Source organism: Aquarana catesbeiana, linkage group LG07, assembly GCF_042186555.1.
Source record: "Aquarana catesbeiana isolate 2022-GZ linkage group LG07, ASM4218655v1, whole genome shotgun sequence".
NCBI lineage: Eukaryota > Metazoa > Chordata > Amphibia > Anura > Ranidae > Aquarana > Aquarana catesbeiana.
The window spans coordinates 287,155,785-287,173,926 of NC_133330.1; the positions used below are offsets into that span (position 1 = coordinate 287,155,785).

Consider the following 18,142-nt stretch of genomic DNA (forward strand, 5'->3'; position numbering starts at 1 on the left):
GGTCGGAGCCTTCTCATTGACGCATTGGATTCTGGAGCTTGTAGTTTATCGGGCTCTCGGCTCTCTGAGCATGCGTACAGGTGTCCACACATCCGCATCATGTTGGTGACGTCACACGCCAACACGATGGAGGGCAGATAAAGCCGGCTCATCTGGCAGTTCTGCTGCCAGAGCCGGAGGGTGAGACTCAACATAACAGTGTTTGTGACTGATAAGTCCTTACCATACACTGTGTAATGCCCTTGTTCCGTTTATATGACTTATTGTTCAGTTCCACATGATTATTTTAGATTCAATCACCTTTTTTAAAAATAATGCTTTACCCATTTATTCCTACATCAGTTGGAGAGACAATGTCCTATGTGGAATTTATTTTTGATTTAGTTTGATAATTTATAAAACCTCATTATTTAGTTATTTCCCATTTCCATTAATCAGTCGAACATTTAGCAACTTGTATTCCCATCTTTATTCTTTTCTTTTCTACTTTAATAGCCACCAGACTGTATTCCTGCGATCACCATCAGCAGGCCGTCTGAAGTCTTTCCTCCACCTAATGCTTTGTTAATTAATAATTTTAAAGTAAGTACTGAACTCATGTCCCTTTGTTTTCCTGGCCATTTGTCGTTTTCAGCCAGGATTCGTTTTTCTTTTTCTTTAGCTCTCGTTACATATACACATGTTATCACCTATATATGTATGTTTAAACTGATATCAACGAAAACTGATATCAACATAAACTCTACAAGCATGGAGATAAAGAAATAAAATAAGCAAACAGACAATTCATACATATTTATGTTACTTTCAAAATACATAACTCAAAAGGAGAGCACAGTGTATATTGGACACAGCACAAAAAGTGCTTACCCCAGAGCAACCTGGGGTTGCACAAAACCCCAAAAGAGGCCATCTCGGTGCAGTCACAGAGGACAGAAGGGTCAGACTAGGAGTAAAGAAAAAAAAAAAAAAAAAAAAATAATATATATAGAACAATACTAGGAGTAAAGAAAAAAAAAATAATATATATATATATATATATATATATATATATATATATATATATATATATATATATATATATTATTTTTTTTTTTTTTTTTTTTTTTCTTTACTCCTAGTCTGACCCTTCTGTCCTCTGTGACTGCACCGAGATGGCCTCTTTTGGGGTTTTGTGCAACCCCAGGTTGCTCTGGGGTAAGCACTTTTTGTGCTGTGTCCAATATACACTGTGCTCTCCTTTTTGAGTTATGTATTTTGAAAGTAACATAAATATGTATAAATTGTCTGTTTGCTTATTTTATTTCTTTATCTCCATGCTTGTAGAGTTTATGTTGATATCAGTTTTTGGTCTGCACATCCCCTGAGGAAGTATTTCAGCGAAACATGTCGAGTTAATGTGTGACTTTATCATCTCAAATTTACCTGCTTGTTGTGACCACCGTAACTGTAAAACACTGCAATACCTGTGAAATATCTGGTTTTTTTTTGTTTGTCTTTTTATCTCTGAATGTATATTAAAAATTATATTTTTTTATTCAATATTATTCTTTTTTGTGGATTCTCCTGCACCATTAAAATTCCTTGCTTTTCCCCACCTTTACTCATTTTTTCTTCAGGGATGTGGTGCCGTCTATTCTGGGTGTTTCACCATTAATCAAGACCAATTTTTTGTTGCATGCTTTGGGGGTGTTTTTTTCTGCTAAGGGGACAGGACAACTTCACTGCATCAAAGAGACGATGGACAGGGCCATGTACCGTCAAATCTTAGGTGAGAACCTTCTTCCCTCAGCCAGGGCATTGAAAAAGAGTCGTGGATGGGTATTCCAGCATGACAATGACCCAAAACACATGGCCAAGGCAACAAAGGAGTGGCTCAAGAAGAAGCACATTAAGGTCCTGGAGTAGCCTAGCCAGTTTCCAGACCTTAATCCCATACATTAAGGTCCTGGAGTAGCCTAGCCAGTTTCCAGACCTTAATCCCATAGAAAATATGTGGAGGGAGCTGAAGGTTTGAGTTACCAAGCGTCAGCCTCAAAACCTTAATGACTTGTGAAGAGGATCTGCAAAGAGGAGTGGGACAAAATCCTTCCCGAAATGTGTGCAAACCTAGTGGCCAACTACAAGAAACATCTGACCACTGTGATTGCCAACAAGGGTTTTGCCACCAAGTACTAAGTCATGTTTTGCGAAGGGGTCCAATACTTATTTCACTCATTAAAATGCAAATCTATTTATAACTTTTTTGAAATGCGTTTTTCTGGATATTTTTGTTGTTAATCTGTCTCTCACTGTTAAAATAAACCTACCATTAAAATGATAGACTGATCATTTCTTTGTCAGTGGGCAAACGTACAAAATCAGCAGGGGATCAAATACATTTTCCCCTCACTGTATGTAGCACTAGGTGCCATCATAACCAGCTGCCAGTCTGGACACAGTCACTGCTCCCAATTTGATATCTGTGTGGGTGCAGGTGCATGTCCCTGAACTCACACAGTCTCCGTTGCCTTGCATCCACTCCCACACGGATGTCAAATTGGGTGCAGCTGCTGCGTCCCAGTTGACATCAATGGGAATGCACCTGTGCATCCCTATCCGGTTAAACACGACCTCTTACAGGTGTACACTGTAGTATGCTCCTTGGACATGTAGTACAGTTAAGAAAACATATTGAACGTTTGAGTTCAGCTATGTATCTCTCTGTACATCATGCTGTTAATGTTCTGCTTATGTGTTTTTTCTGTCCCCGAATTGTCTCATCCATTCTCTGTATCAAGCTCTCCTTAAGGGCAGGGAGGGGGAAGGAGGGGCAGTTCACCTGACATAGGCCTCGAATGAGTAAATGAGCTTTAAAACAATCCATTACTGACCTCTGTAGCTGCAGTTACTGTGGATAAATTAATCCTCTAAGTTAAAAGCAGAAGAAGTGAAGTTCTTCAGGTTAGCTGCTCAGCTCACCCTTCTCCCAAAATACCTGCTTTATGTTCTAAAGAAGAACTCCACCTTTGACCAATGTAACTATATGCATGTACCATACTTGTGCGATCCCTTTAGAACAGCCTTTTCCAACATTTTTGGAGGAACCCTTAAGGCCCCTTTCACATTTGTGCAACTTGTCCTGCGACTGCAAAGTCACATGACAAGTCGTACCCCATGATTTCCAATGAGTACCATTCATATCTGTGCAACTTCAAAGTAGTCCCTGTACTACATTGTCCGACTTTGATTACATAGACCTCAAGATTACACAGGTATTGCTTTAAGTTGCGGAAAAATTGCACGACTTTCAGGTCGCACAAGTGTGAAAGGGGCCTAAAAAATAACTTTCTGGTCACAGGGAACCCCAGCTATCAATTACTGTATTTACAGCTCACTGTATTTTAGTGTGATGACGATCATTGGGAAAAATCCCCTCTTACAGATAGCGAAAAAGATTGTTGTCAGCGGTTACTCATCTGAGAGGCAGAAATTGCTCATTGATCAAGAAAACCCTAGCAACATCTGGAGGAACCCTGGTTGAGAGAGGCTGCTCTTGAAATGGAAATCACTGTAGTAGAAAACCCTTCTACAGTGCTCTCCACTAGATTTCAGGATCCATTTTGAGTGGCTGCATTGTGAACACAGGAGTATGGCCGCAGGGTACGGGCGCCATTCAGAGAATTCTTTGCATTTTCTCAATGAATGGAAAGCATTCTCTGAAGAGTGTGACATCACCGCCCTGCCTCTCGACCTTGTCCAATCAGAGAACGCTTTGCAGTCATTGAGGGGATGGAAAGCGAATCCCTGATTGGATGAGGTAGAGAATGTGACACCACCATCCTGCCTCATTATCTTTTCCAATCAGATAACTCATCCATTGAGGTAATGCAAAACGATTTCTTGATTGGATGAAGTGGACAGTGTGACATCACCTTGTCCAATCAGAGAACACTTGAGAAGATGCAAAACAATCTCTGAATGGTGGCCATGCTGAGCATTTGACCTTCTGTGCTCGGAATACAGCAGGACAGCTGCTCAACATGGGACCTGGAAACTAGTGTTGATCACTCTATGAATCTGTTGTAGTGATTTTCAGCTTGCACAGGGATCCCACAGGTATGTTATACATATAGTACCATTGGTCTAATCTGAACCAATATACAGTATCTCACAAAAGTGAGTACACCCATCACATTTTTGTAACAATTTTTTTCATATCTTTTCATGTGACAACACTGAAGGAATTACACTTTGCTACAATGTAAAGTAGTGAGTACACAGCTTGTATAACAGTGTAAATTTTCTGTCCCCTCAAAATAACTCAACACACAACCATTAATGTCTAAACCGCTGGCAACAAAGGTGAGTACACCCCTAAGGCCCCATTCACACGATAGGCCCACTTGGATCCGACAGGCGGATCCAAGCGGGCCACCCATTGAATTGTATGGGCAGGCGAATGTCAGCGGAGATGTGTCCGCTGACACCCGCCTGCCACCCGATTCGATAAGATCCGCTCAAATCAGATGGATGGCAATACGTTCTCCATTCGTCCAGCAGATCGGATGAAAATGGACAGGCGGATCCATTTTCCTCCGATCTCCCATAGAGGACAGTGGAGCTCTGACAGGTCCGTCTCTGCACAGTGAGCAGAGACGGACCTATCACCTGCCAGCTCAGCGGGAATCAACAAAGCAATCTCCCGGTGAGCTGGTGGAGTCCACTGAGCAGATCCACCTCATGTGAAAGGGGCCTAAATGAAAAGGTCCAAATTGGGCCCAATTAACCATTTTTCCTCCCCGGTGTCATGTGACTCGTTAGTGTTACAAGGTCTCAGGTGTGAATGGGGAGCAGGTGTGTTAAATTTGGTGTTATCGTTCTCACTCTCTCATACTGGTCACTGGAAGTTCAACAGGGCACCTCATGGCAAAGAACTCTCTGAGGATCTGAAAAACAGAATTGTTGCTCTACATAAAGATGGCCTAGGCTATAAGAAGATTGCCAAGACCCTGAAACGGAGCTGCAACAAGGTGGCCAAGACAATACAGTGGTTTAACAGGACAGGTTCCACTCAGAACAGGCTTTGCCATAATCGACCAAAGAAGTTGAGTGCGCGTGCTCAGCATCATATCCAGAGGTTGTCTTTGGGAAATGGGCGTATGAGTGCTGCCAGCATTGCTGCAGAGGTTGAAGGGGTGGGGGGGCAGCCTGTCAGTGATCAGACCAAACGCCACACGCTGCATCAAATTGGTCTGCATGGCTGTCATCCCAGAAGGAAGCCTCTTCTAAAGATGATGCAAAAGAAAGCCCGCAAACAGTTTACTGAAGACCAGCAGACTAAGGACATGGATTACTGGAACCATGTCCTGTGGTCTGATGGGACCAAGATAAACTTATTTGGTTTAGTTGATCTTAAGCGTGTGTGGCGGCAACCAGGTGAGGAGTACAAAGACAAGTATGTCTTGCCTACAGTCAAGCATGGTGGTGGGAGTGTCATGGTCTGGGGCTGCATGAGTGCTGCCGGCACTGGAGAGCTACAGTTCATTGATGGAACCAGGAATGCCAACATGTAATGTGACATACTGAAGCAGAGCATGATCATATCCCTTCGGAGACTGGGCCACAGGGCAGTACTTCAACATAACGACCCCAAACAAACCTCCAAGACGACCACTGCCTTGCTAAAGAAGCTGAGGGTAAAGGAGATGGACTGGCCAAGCATGTCTCCAGACCTAAACCCTATTGAGCATCTGTGGGGCATCCTCAAATGGAAGATGAAGGAGCTCAAGGTCTCTAACATTTACCAACTCCGTGATGTCATCATGGAGGAATGGAAGAGGACTCCAGTGGCAACCTGTGAAGCTCTGGTGAACTCCATGCCCAAGAGGGTTAAGGCAGTGCTGGAAAATAATGGTGACCACACCAAATGTTGACACTTTGGGCCCAATTTGAACATTTTCACTTAGGGGTGTACTCACTTTTGTTGCTAGCGGTTTAGACATTAATGGCTGTGTATTGAGTTATTTTGAGGGGACAGCAAATTTACACTGTTATACAAGCTGTACACTCACTACTTTACATCGTAGCAAAGTGTCATTTCTTCAGTGTTGTCACATGAAAAGATATGATAAAATATTTACAAAAATGTGAGGGATGTACTCACTATTGTGAGATACTGTAACTATATAAAAATAACCATACCTGTGCACTTAGTTCAGCTCTCCTGTGACCCATATTCAGCTGACAGCAGATGAACGCCCATTGTCAGCTGAACGTCACTGAGCCGATCCAGGCTCTGCTGGGATCCAGATAATAATGATGGTTTCTGCCCAGATGCCTAACCAGCAAGCTGGCCTAGCCTCTCAGCATGCTGCTGAGAACCCGAGACAGATGTTCCAGCCCGCTCCACAGTTCGGCGCTCCAATGGGCACAGGAGGGGCAGAGTACAAAGCGATGACTGACAGTCACTGGCTCTCTGCTCACTGGAGACTGAGAACTGAGCGATCAGCAGTATTTGATTGCTCAGTTCTTGATGTAGAGCCAGCAGGGGGCAGCTTCAGCATCAGATCGATGCTGCAGCCATCAGGGTGATTATGAATGTGGTTTTTTTTTTCTGTTTATTCCCATACTTCTCTTTTAGAGACTGGAAGGCTGCCGAGTCACTACTGGGAGAGGGAAGCAGATGGAAGCAGTAACTTCGGTGCTTCTTCTCTGAACTTTGAGTATAAATTGCTACACAGCTACCCAGGCCAGCAATGGCTTGTTTAGAAGTTAATTTACTGCTTAATAATATGTAGATGTTTGATTATCTGCACAGCCTGGCCACAGTTACAGTGCTTGAATGATTTCCCTCATGTTCCTCAGTGCCGTCTCTTCTGTCTCTGTAGAATTACAAGTCCAAGACAATGGTAACATTACTGTTCATGTAGACATAAAATCTGCAGCATGTTTCCCAGTGGTACATCTCTTGTAGAACTACAACTTCCAGCATTTCCATTTTGTGCACTGACTGACAGATCTCACTTCAGACTCTTCTGAATGATGATTGCCTTTAGAAATGACACAGCAAAATATTTACCTCTCCATTCCATATTTCCATGGTTCAGTGAATGAGAACATTTTTGACAGCATTTTAATAGGAATCTGTGAGCCTTTAATAGTGATTGCAGTTATTATTTCCCTCTGTGTATTTTTCAGTGTAGTGTAGCCCAGTGAAGCCATTTTGTATGTAATCCAGCCTGCCAGCACATTGACCTGATTTTACCTGCTGAGAAAATTCATGCACGCTCCTGTCTGATCATATGGCTTTGTAGTAGAAGGAGTTTCCTGCTTTATCTCGTGTTCATAACGGATGGCGCTTCCGCTGCAGATTCTTATTTAACTCTCAGTGAGTTCAGTGCGGAGCCAGTGAAAGGACTATAGACACATCTGCCTTCAGAGAGCCATAGCACAATCATTTCATCCCATTGAAGCCAATTTCTCTGCTATTAGGAGCAATCCTGCATGATATGCTTTTCATGTCTCTCTTCCTCTCTCCTTCTTTCAGTGCCATGATTTCATTAGAACAGCTCAAGGGCACAGATGTGACTGTCATGCAAGGCACTCATCTCCCACTATGGCTGAAAACTAGGTTGTGTTTGTTAGATTAATGAGCTGAACAGTGCTGATAAATCACCTTGTTGCTGACTGTCCAATAATACTTCCCTGGGAGGAACAAACACAGGAAAATGTGTTTAAGGTAAATTAGGGGTACAGAGTGGCGCTGTAATAACACACATTACTCTAGAGGGTTGTGATCACAAGGATTTTATATTACATATCCCACTTTAGTTTCATTTTATATATAATGCACACTGCAGGCTTTTGGACCAGCCTTTCTCAACCTTTTTTTAACATGGAGGAACCCTTGATTACATTTCCTGTCTCAGGGAACCTCTGCTAATAATTACTCTAACTACAGCTCATGGCACTTTAGTGTAATGGTCACTGGGAAGCATGCTCCTAGCAGAGGTGGTCATTGGGAAGAAAGAATGCTCCTAACTTTAGTGGTTACTAGAAATAATGCTCCTTGCATTGGTGGTCATTGGAAAGAATGCTGCTTGCATTGGTGGTCATTGGAAAGAATGCTGCTTGCATTGGTGGTCATTGGGAAGAATGCTCCTTGCATGGTGGTCATTGGGAAGAATGCTGCTTGCATTGGTGGTCATTGGGAAGAATGCTCCTTGCATTGGTGGTCAGTGGGAATAATGCTGCTTTCATTGGTGGTCTTTAGGAAGAATGCTGCTTGCATTGGTGGTCGTTGGGAAGAAGGTTCCTTGCATTGGTGGTCATTGGGAAGACTTCTTGTATTTGTGGTCATTGGGAAGAATTCTCCTTGCATTTGTGGTCATTGGGAAGAATTCGCCTTGTATTGGTGGCCATTGGGAAAAATGCTCCTTGTATTGGTGGTCATTGGGGAAAAATGCTCCTTACAATAGTGGTCAATTTGAAAAAAGAATGCTCCTTACTTTAGTGGTCACTGGAAGTAATGCTCCCTGCATGTGGTCATTGGGAAGAGTGCTCCTTGCGTTGGTGGTCACTAGGAAGAATGCTTCTTACATTAGTGATCATTGGGAAGAATCCCCCCTTGTAGATTGCTAAAAAGATCAATGCAGTCAGTGCTTACTTTTCCGAAAGGCCGAAATTGCTCATCGCCTTTAGCAACCTTTGGAGGAACCCTAGTTGAGAAAGGCTGCTCTAGTCCCTTTTGTATGACTGCTTGATATTCTGGACAAAAAAAATAGAAAAAAAGGACACTCCTATGGCCACATTCGTATAAATTGTATGTCATAGAAAAGAAAAAAAAGGGGGTTCAACAAGGACCCCCTGAGCGGACTTTAGAGGCACAACAAACCTGAGAAAGCATAATCAAAATAACAATATAAGAATAGAGAGTAGAACGTATCATCTGGTGCTGGTCGGGAAAAGGTGGTAATAAATCTCAATGCCTCCAAATTGCTGCATTTAGGTTCTGAGAAAAGGATCGTATGTCTGGAGCGACTGCACGCTTTTTTATAAGCCTTCTTCAGACAGGTTTTTGTATATCCCCTCGCCAATAGGCATTTGTACAAAAAATCAGCCTCCTGTTTGAAATGGATATCATTGGAGCAGTTCCTCCTGAGGCGTAGGTATTGGCCAAAGGGGATGCTACGAACAAGTGCATCGGGATGTGCACTAGAGGCATGCAATATCGGATTGCCCACGGTAGGTTTGCGGTAAAGTGATGTAGCAATAGTGCCATCAACTTCAATAGAGTGCTTGATATTCTGTTAAAGCATATTTCTTTAGTTGTTTCTCCCAGAGGGTCTGTACACCTTTGCATCTCCTATAAATAAATACAAAGAAGGTAAAGCGCCTCATCCTTGTGAAGTATATCAATATTAGCATAAATTGTAATAAAAAGGTAGTCACAAAATCCGATGAATAAAATGATTATTGAATGCATCAAAACGGCTAGCCCATTCCTTGGGTCATCCCCTCTTCATTTAGGGTCTCTATTCATTAATAAATAATTTAAGCCGCTCTCTAAGTAAGGAAAAAAATTCTTCTTTGCAGTTGGAGTACCCCCTCACGGCTATGGTTTACTGTTCATTTAGGTCTAGTGGGCCACAAATAGCACGTTTTCTTACCTGATTCTCCACTTACCCAGCAGCCGACACTCTCATCTTCTCCACTACACTCCGGCAGTAAACTGCTCCTTCCCAGTCCTCAAGTTCAATGTAGGTCATTGGGCTCAGCATTAGAATTGATGATGTCAGTGGACTTGCGACTGCTGAGTAGAGAAAAGGCTGTATCTTCTTTTTTTTTAATTGTTATTCTTTTATTATAAAAGGAAGCGGTGTAAGCTCAGTCTGAGAAAGGAACAGAAGCAAAAGAAGCCAGTTATCTGTGCTGCAGTGTTCACGTGCTAACAAGGCCACTCATTGGAGGAGAGAGCAGTGTGACCGAGAGAAGTCTGCTGCTTCTTCTTTTACTGCCCAATCATAGGCCAGGAGGTACAAGACCTGTTAAGTGTTTAATTGCAATAATAAAACAAAAAAAAGCAGGTCTCCTGCCCTGACAGACATGTCTGTGCTGTGCGGCAGAGCTGTGTAAATCTCAGGACTAGATGGACAGAAATACAAATCCTTTGGCAGCTAAAACTGCTCCTTTTATATGTGTTATGTATTTCATCTATGTAGCTGTTTGTCTGCAGTTCAGATTTAAGAATCTATCAAAAATCTAAAAACAGGGCTGAGATAGGCACTCTCAAAGAAGCAAAAGGTAAAAGTGAACTTTCAAAGCATGCAGAAATCAATTGGAACTTTTTTTGTTTGCCTGATTGATTCTAGGTATTTCCAGATTTAAAAAAAAAAATTGTAAGGCTAAGGGCTCTTTCACACGGGGCGGATCAGTGATTATCCGCCCCGTGAACACCCGCTTGCTCAGCGGGGATCGCTCCGCCGATCCCCGCTGAGCAGGAAGATGACAGGTCCATCGCTGCACACTGTGCAGCGACAGACCTGTCAGAGCGCCGCTCTCCTCTATGGGGGATCGGGTGATGACGGACCGTAGTGTCACCGCTGACATCCGACGCTCCACAGGGATACACGTATGTCCGTTTTTCATCCGAAAACGGACATACGGATCCCTCGTGTGAAAGAGGCCATAATGTACACGGGATGTTTTTACAACCTCTTCTGAATGATTTAACTCGACAGATAGTAACCCACGTTAAAAACGTCAGTTTTGCCACGTTTACATGCCGCGTTTGTGTTTAGAAGCATTTGAGGTGTAAAAAAAAAATGTATATATATATATATATATATATATATATATATATATATATATATATATATATATATATATATATATAAATTTTTTTTTTTTTCAAAATAGCCAAAAATGAAAAACACCTATAAACGAACTGCGGCTAAACGCGAGTTACCACATTTAGCCGTGTTTAGAAGCGGTTGGCACTTTAAGTGCCTCTAAACTCAGCGTTTGAGCTCATTTTTTTGCTTTCCAAAAAAGGTCTCTAAACTAAACTCACATCGAGTAGAGTTCAGGAGCAGTTGAAAAAAATGCCCGACTGCTCCTAAGCAGCAGCAGTGTACATGAGGCCTTAGGGGTCAGAAATAATTATATACCCTTCGTTTTTTTTAAGATCTGATTACAATTTTAAATATATGAATGAATGATCATATTGCAGTTTTCATGGACGCCATTGGCAAACATATTCATGAAAATCCTTCTGTATTGCCAAGCAGCCTTGTTATATCTGTGAGGTTGGCAGGAGGCTGTAGAATAGCAGATGTGCTCACAAGACGGAAGATAATCATTTCCTTACATGGCAAATCGGGTGTCTCACACTAGAGGACGCTATCGCTTAACTTCAGCCCTGCCACCTGCTTCTTAGGAACATGCCTAGCACTTTCCACTTCATCCTGAAATCTTCTAAGGAAATGTCATTCCCAGTATTTTAAACATGAGCAAGGTTCCCATTACCACCTGTCTGACCAGGAGCAATCTGTCTGCAAATGCTGGTGGTCAACATGGCATTGCCCTGTCATCTACTATGTAAAATGATTGCATACAGAAAGATATAGCAGGAGCTGTATTTTGCACACTAATATAAAAAGATCATTTGAGTGCACCTTCTTCTGTTTTCAGCTTAATAAAGGGGGGGGGGGGGTGTAAAACTAAGGACAGGTATTTAAAAAAAAAAAAAAGAGGGCTGGGATTATTTAAGGAAACTGGAAAGCTGTAAAAAGCAGGGTGTGGATGATGTGCGTTAGGGGCTTTTCTATTGGTTTCTGATTACAGCATCCTTTAGCAAGCATCCTCCCTCCATCCTCGCTCATTCACCTCCCTTCTCCCTCCTTCATTACTGATTCATGATGAGAGGCTGTAGCAGCAGCAGCTCCGGTGGATGCAGTGATCTCATCGCTTGTTCCTGCAGCCCCATCCAAGCACACACATCCAGCAGCTGGGCCTGACTTTTCCCCCTGCATTCTCTGCTGGGTCCTTTCCATCAGGCTATCTCCATTCTGATTCTGCTATGATGACTTCTAAATTAACCGTGCCTTTATGTTGGGTGTAGATGCGTCAGTACGCACCTGTGCCGTGCTTCTTAATGGATGTCTGGTTGTGTTCCTCCTAAGATGATTTCCATGTGCAATGAGGCAGACTGGCATTGCCTACATGCCCAGCATTGACTTTATGCACCACCACACCAATTCACTTGCTAGCATTCCTTCCCGGGCTCAATAAGGTTAGGAGAGGGTGTTCCGGAAAACCTCCATGGAGGAGAGGATACCTTTCACCCCACCAGCCCCCAAGCTTTCCTCTCCTGTGAAAAAGTCACAGGAAATTCAGGATGAGAAGAGCAACTTTGTCAATGAGTACGCCTGTCGCGTCCTGGAGCTGCTGGGAATGGGGCATCGCTTGTTTGTACCCCGACTTCTGGCGGTGAGAGACTTGTTGCATCGTCATTCTACCCCGGGGAGGGAACACGGGATCTGCATGTTATTTTTTTTCCTGCATGAGCTTTGTCATATGTTAGCGGCGTTGTGTGTGCACTTTTCTGTTTGCAGAAAGCGTTGGAACCAACCTTGTCAACTATGTGTCCTGTCCAACTGTTGCACCCCAAGATCATGTGTCCTTTACTCATAAAACCATGGATTCACTCATAAGAATGTTGTGGGTTTTGGAGGGTGGAACTATGTTTCTTAAGGGTTATTGACCACAGCTTAAAGATAGGTGATCTGGATGCAGTAGATAACATTATGCCTTTTTCAAGGCAAGAGTACCGTCTTGCTACATCAGCCAGTCATTTAATGAGTGCTGGAGGAAACATCTCCCCAGTCTTTCTTAAAAGAGCACAAGACGGGATTGCCCAATGGCCTTGTTGACATTTTAGATATCTTATATGACCATGACATTGACCTGCATTCTTATGATAATGAAGAGGGAGCTATTTTGAGGCCTTTTTTGGGTTTCTAAAGACACTTACTGATGAAAAAAATTGTAAGACTTGTACAATTGAGAAACATATACCCTCTACGGCACAAAAGTGCCTGTACTGACCAAAGCAAGCAATCAGAATTGTAGTTCCATTTTAGACCTGCAGTAGAACATGACGGCTAGAATGTATTTAGTTAATGTGGGAAGCTCAGGGTTTTCCTTTCAGAAAGTTTTGTTAGTCGACTATTCTAATCCTTGTCACGGTATAACAACTTTCTTGTTTTATTGAATTGTTATATCTAGACTAGGACTGGCATTAGATAAAATTATTGCAGCAGTCACAGGGAATGAGAAAGTTCACCTGTTAATCATGTGTTGCCTATGTTTTCCAAATTGTGGGAATGTGGAGCAATGAAGTATGATCTATTGTATGATTGTACTGTATATTTGTTGCTTGTCATTTATACTGTTTCATAATTCAATAAAAATGCAATTGCATAAATAAGAACCTGGACATTGAGACAAATTGCTAAATACAATACATGCTTTTGATCAGTGTAATCTACTACCTGTGGGGACAGTGTACTAAAATATTCTAAGATGCAGAAAATAGTACAATACCTGTTCAAAGAGGGAAAACCCCCTGTTTGATTTAAATACCTAAATATAATAACACAGGTGATCCCTAAATGCTGCAGTTAAAATTCTCATCCCATTGATTACAGTACATGGCAAAATACAATGGGCAACCATTGATGACCTTTTTCTGTTTTCACTACAATACCAGATTTCACCAGCAGGTGTCATATGCAACATGGCACAGCTCTGTGTCCCAAGATAACTCCTTGGAGCTGCTAGGATGTCCCTTCATATTACTTTATAGAGGGGTATGAAAAGCTGTATTTACAATTTTCTAGGAAATCTACCTTAAGAAAAACATTATGGTTAGAAAAATCAAATGGCTTTAGATAATCACTATTAGCAAAAAAGAAAAAAAAAGACTTCCAGTTTGTTTCATGTATTATTTGTAAGTGCCTCTGTGTATTGATTTTAATTCAGGACCTTTTTAATGGAAAAAAGCTGTGATAATTGTTTTACACAGTACTTTGGAAAACTTGATGTCACCTAGTTAGGGCCTAGATCAGGGATATGCAATTAGCGGACCTCCAGCTGTTGCAGAACTACAATTCCCATGAGGCATAGCAAGATTCTGACAGCCACAAGCATGACACCCAGAGGCAGAGGAATGATGGGACTTGTCGTTATGCAACAGCTGGAGGTTCGCTAACTGCATATCCCCTGACTTAGATATACTGTAAAACAGGGGTGGTCAACTTTCTTGATATGGGAGGCAGAAAGTGTGGCCCCTGACATCACCAAGGTGCTGCACATAAAATTCAGTGATTTTTCATGATCAGAGACAGCAGAGACACAACAGGATATAGTCAGAGACTAAGGCCATGATACAAGAGATGGCCAAAGATTGTTGGCATGTTACAAGATATTGTAAGAGAATGTGGACATAATGCAAGAGATGGTCAGAGACTGCAGACATGCTGCACAAGGCTGTGAACATACTAAAGGACACATGTCAAACACAAGGCCTAAGGGCCAAATCTAGCCCGCCAGGCCATTTTATATGGCCCTTGCATCTAGGGCCTTTTCCACCTGGAACGTGGTGGAGCAGAGTTCCACCACCTCCAGCTCTCGCCCTACACTCCTTTCTCACCACTGTCACTTGGAAACACTAATACCCCTTTCACACTGTGCCGCCACCGGCAACAGCGGTAAAGTGGCGCTATATTTAGCGCCGTTATAGCAGCGCTATTCGGCCGATAGCGGGGCTGTTTTAACCCCCCGCTAGCGGCCGAAAAGGGGTTAAACCTGCCCGCAAAATGCCACCGGATCGGCATTTTGCCGGCGGTATCACAGGGCTGCCCCATTGATTTCAATGGGGAGCAGCGGTGGAGGAGCGGTGAGTTCACCGCTCCAAAGAAGCCGCTGGCAGGACTTTTTCTGACACCCTGCCAGCACACCGCTCCAGTGTGGAAGCCCACGGCTTTCACACTGGAGTGAATGGAGCAGCTGTTTTAGGGTGGTTTGCAGGCACTATTTTTAAGGCTATAGCGCCTGCAAAACGCTCCAGTGTGAAAGGGGTCTTAGTTGGGTTCCTGCATCTAATCTCTGAGAAAAAAAGCCCTGAAAAAATGTATATAACCTCAAAGAATCAGCCCTTTGAGGGCAGCCATAATGCTGATGCGGGTCCCAATTAAATTGACCCCCCCCCCCCCTGAACCCCTGCTCAAGGAGTTGCTGGAGACATGCTCCATAGACTGGAGACACATTACATGAGGCTGCTAGAAATCTTCACTATAGCAGGGCAATATGGAAACACAGATTAGTGTATGCCAGGGCCCTGAGGGCCGCACAAAAAGTCCCAAAGGCCTGCATGGGGCCCTCAGGCTGGGCACCAGGGCTCTAAAATCATATATACATAACTTTCAAATGTTTAGTGCTTGGAAAACCAAAGTCTTGCTATTGAAATGAAATGGTGCAGTCAATGTAGGCCAGTATTTTATGATAAAGACATCGGAACTGAGTTACTTAAAAAGGAATGCATTGCATACTAGCACATTATGTGACATTTACCTGCAAACGAAGCCTGCGCTGTCCCCGCTGGAGGCCGCATCCATGTTCGCCCCTCTTCCTTCTGGGGCTGCAGACTCCAGCTCTGTGACTGGCCGGAGTCGTGTGACGTCACGGCACTCGCTAGTGGAGAAAAAAGCACGAAGGGCTGTTTCTTCACAGCTCATGCGCCGATGACTTCATCAGCACAGTACAAAGTAAATATCTCCTAAACGGCACACGTTTAGGAGATATTTACTGTACCTATAGGTAAGCCCTTATTATAGGCTTACCTATAGGTATAACTTGAAAAATGGAGGTTTACAACCTCTTTAAGAATATAGACTGTTCCCTAGGCACAGTAAAAGTTCATATACTTTAGTAAGTAAGGTGAAGCTGTGTTTATTTTAATAATCGAATCATGTGCAATCCAAAGTCCTATTTTTATTTTTTCTTGCATATGATTGGGTGCTCAAAGTGAGCAAAGCTTTAAAGAGGAACTTCAGTCATTTTTTCATCTTTCCATCTATTAAATCTTCTGTCCTTGTTGTTTTAACTTTGGATAGGAAAACATTTTTTTTCTGCCAATAAATCCCTTATACAGCCCACTTCCTGTTTCTTGTCTGGTAAAAAGCCTAGGCTTATGACATCATGCACAGCTCTCTCTCACTCACTCTAGTGAAAGTTTGTCAAGAAGGGAGGGGGGATGAGTCATAAGAGGGTCAATTAGAGCTGCAGAGCTGGAAGTGTGTCTCTGTGTGTCTGTGTAAATCTAGGAAGTGAAACTTCAGCTGCCCACAGCTTTGGCTGCAGCCAGACTCAGTGGAGAGAGATTTCTGCAGCATATTTGGCAAGTAAAGAATCACAGTATACAGGCATACCCCACTTTTATGTACACAATGGGGTTTATTTACTAAAGCTGGAAAGTGCAAAATCAGGCTCCCTTCTGCATAGAAACCAATGAGCTTCTAACGCCAGCTTGTTCAATTAAGCTTTGGTAATAAAACCTGGAAGCTCATTGGTTTCTATTTAGAAGTGAGCCTGATTTTGCACTTTCCAGCTTTAGTAAATAAACCCCATTGTGTACTTAAATGTGGGGTATGCCTATATATAAAATAATATGCAAAGTGGTTGGAGGGAAGCTTCAGAATGGCTGGCAAAAGATGTTTTTATTACAAATTATGTGAGCAGACTGCAGTTCCTCTTTGAGTGACACTGGACTAGTTTTAAAAAAAAAAAAAATCTATTCAAGTATGTATTCCTAAAGTGGTTCTGAAGGCAGAAGGTTTTTTACCTTAAGGCTGGCCATACACTGTTCGAATTTCAGCCGGTTCAGCATGAACCTTCCAAGATTCAAACCGTTAATGGGCAGGCTGAATGTTCCAAGTTGAGCGTTTGATCAACTTGGGTACAACCAGCCTGCCGGATTTTCTTGTGATTATTGCTAGCAGCTGTTATATGCTAGCCATAATCGATGGCTTCCCCCCTTCCCAGAGCAGACAATTGCTCATCAGGAGGGATTCCCCTGTCAGCACTCTCTGTGTTGATGGGGGAATCGTGTGTATTCCTTTCCTGCAACCCTTGGTTAGAGGAAAGAAATTTGCACAGTGTTTGGCTCTCTCTCTCTCTCTGCACTGGCTCAGAGGCAGCAACAGGAGCCATTGGCCGAGCCACAACGTTTGTGTCAAAGGACACACAAGGCGCAGCTCAGGAGCGAGCCCGCATGAGTGCCCCTATAGCAAGCAGCTTGCTATGGGAGCAGTCAATGGGAGGAGCCAGGACCGGCTGCAGGGGGGACCTGAGAAGAGGAAGATTGGGGCTGCTCTGTGCAAAACCACTTACAGAGCAGGTAAGTATAAAATGTTTGTTATTTTAAAAAATTATATATTATTCCCTTTACACAATCACTTTAAAGTTTTTCAGTTTTGGATAGAGGGGAGAAGGATTAGAACACCTGTCAGTTTTTATCGCGTTCTGTGTCCCCGTTAGGGAGATCCACCCTCCCTATTTGTCCTGCTTACAATTATCATTGAAAGTGAAAGTAGAAGAAAATCTAAAATGTTGTATTGTCCCCAGAAAAGTAATAGTGCCTTGAAAAAGTATTCATACCCCATTGAAATTTTCCACATTTTGTCATGTTACAAACAAAAACGTAAATGTATTTTATTGAGGTTTTATGTAATAGACCAACACAAAGTGGCACATAATTGTGAAGTGGAAGGAAAATGATAAATTGTTTTTAAAATTTTTTGTAAATACAGTATTTATCAGCGTATAACACACAATTTTTCCCTCTTAAAATAGGGGGAAAATCGTTTGTGCGTGTTATACGCCGATATAGGCTGCCACCAAGGGGAAGGAGGGGATGAGCGCTGCCGAAATAGAGCCGGATCTGCTGTGTGCTCAGCTCGCAGTCCCGCCCCCTGGACGGCTCCTAGCATTGACGTCCTGGCATTGGACCGGCGTTATGTCAATCATAGGATGCGGGCCAAAGGGCGGGACTGGGCGTGACACCGAGCCAAGTACACAGGAGATTCGGCTCTATTTTGGC

The 18,142-nt window shown here is 42.9% G+C and overlaps 1 protein-coding gene across 3 annotated transcripts in view; it reads left to right on the top strand.

Moving 5' to 3' along the window:
- RABGAP1L (RAB GTPase activating protein 1 like) overlaps positions 1-18,142 on the top strand; it is a 595,387-nt gene that overhangs the window by 466,353 nt on the left and 110,892 nt on the right. Inside the window, exon 1 of one of the 3 annotated variants that reach the window (XM_073593439.1) lies at positions 11,904-12,471. The exons of the other annotated variants lie outside the window; for them this stretch is intronic. Within the exon in view, the coding sequence (XP_073449540.1) occupies positions 12,304-12,471 (168 nt within the window). The 5' untranslated portion in view covers positions 11,904-12,303. Of the gene's footprint in view, positions 1-11,903; positions 12,472-18,142 lie in introns of those variants that run through there. 3 annotated transcript variants of the gene reach the window in all.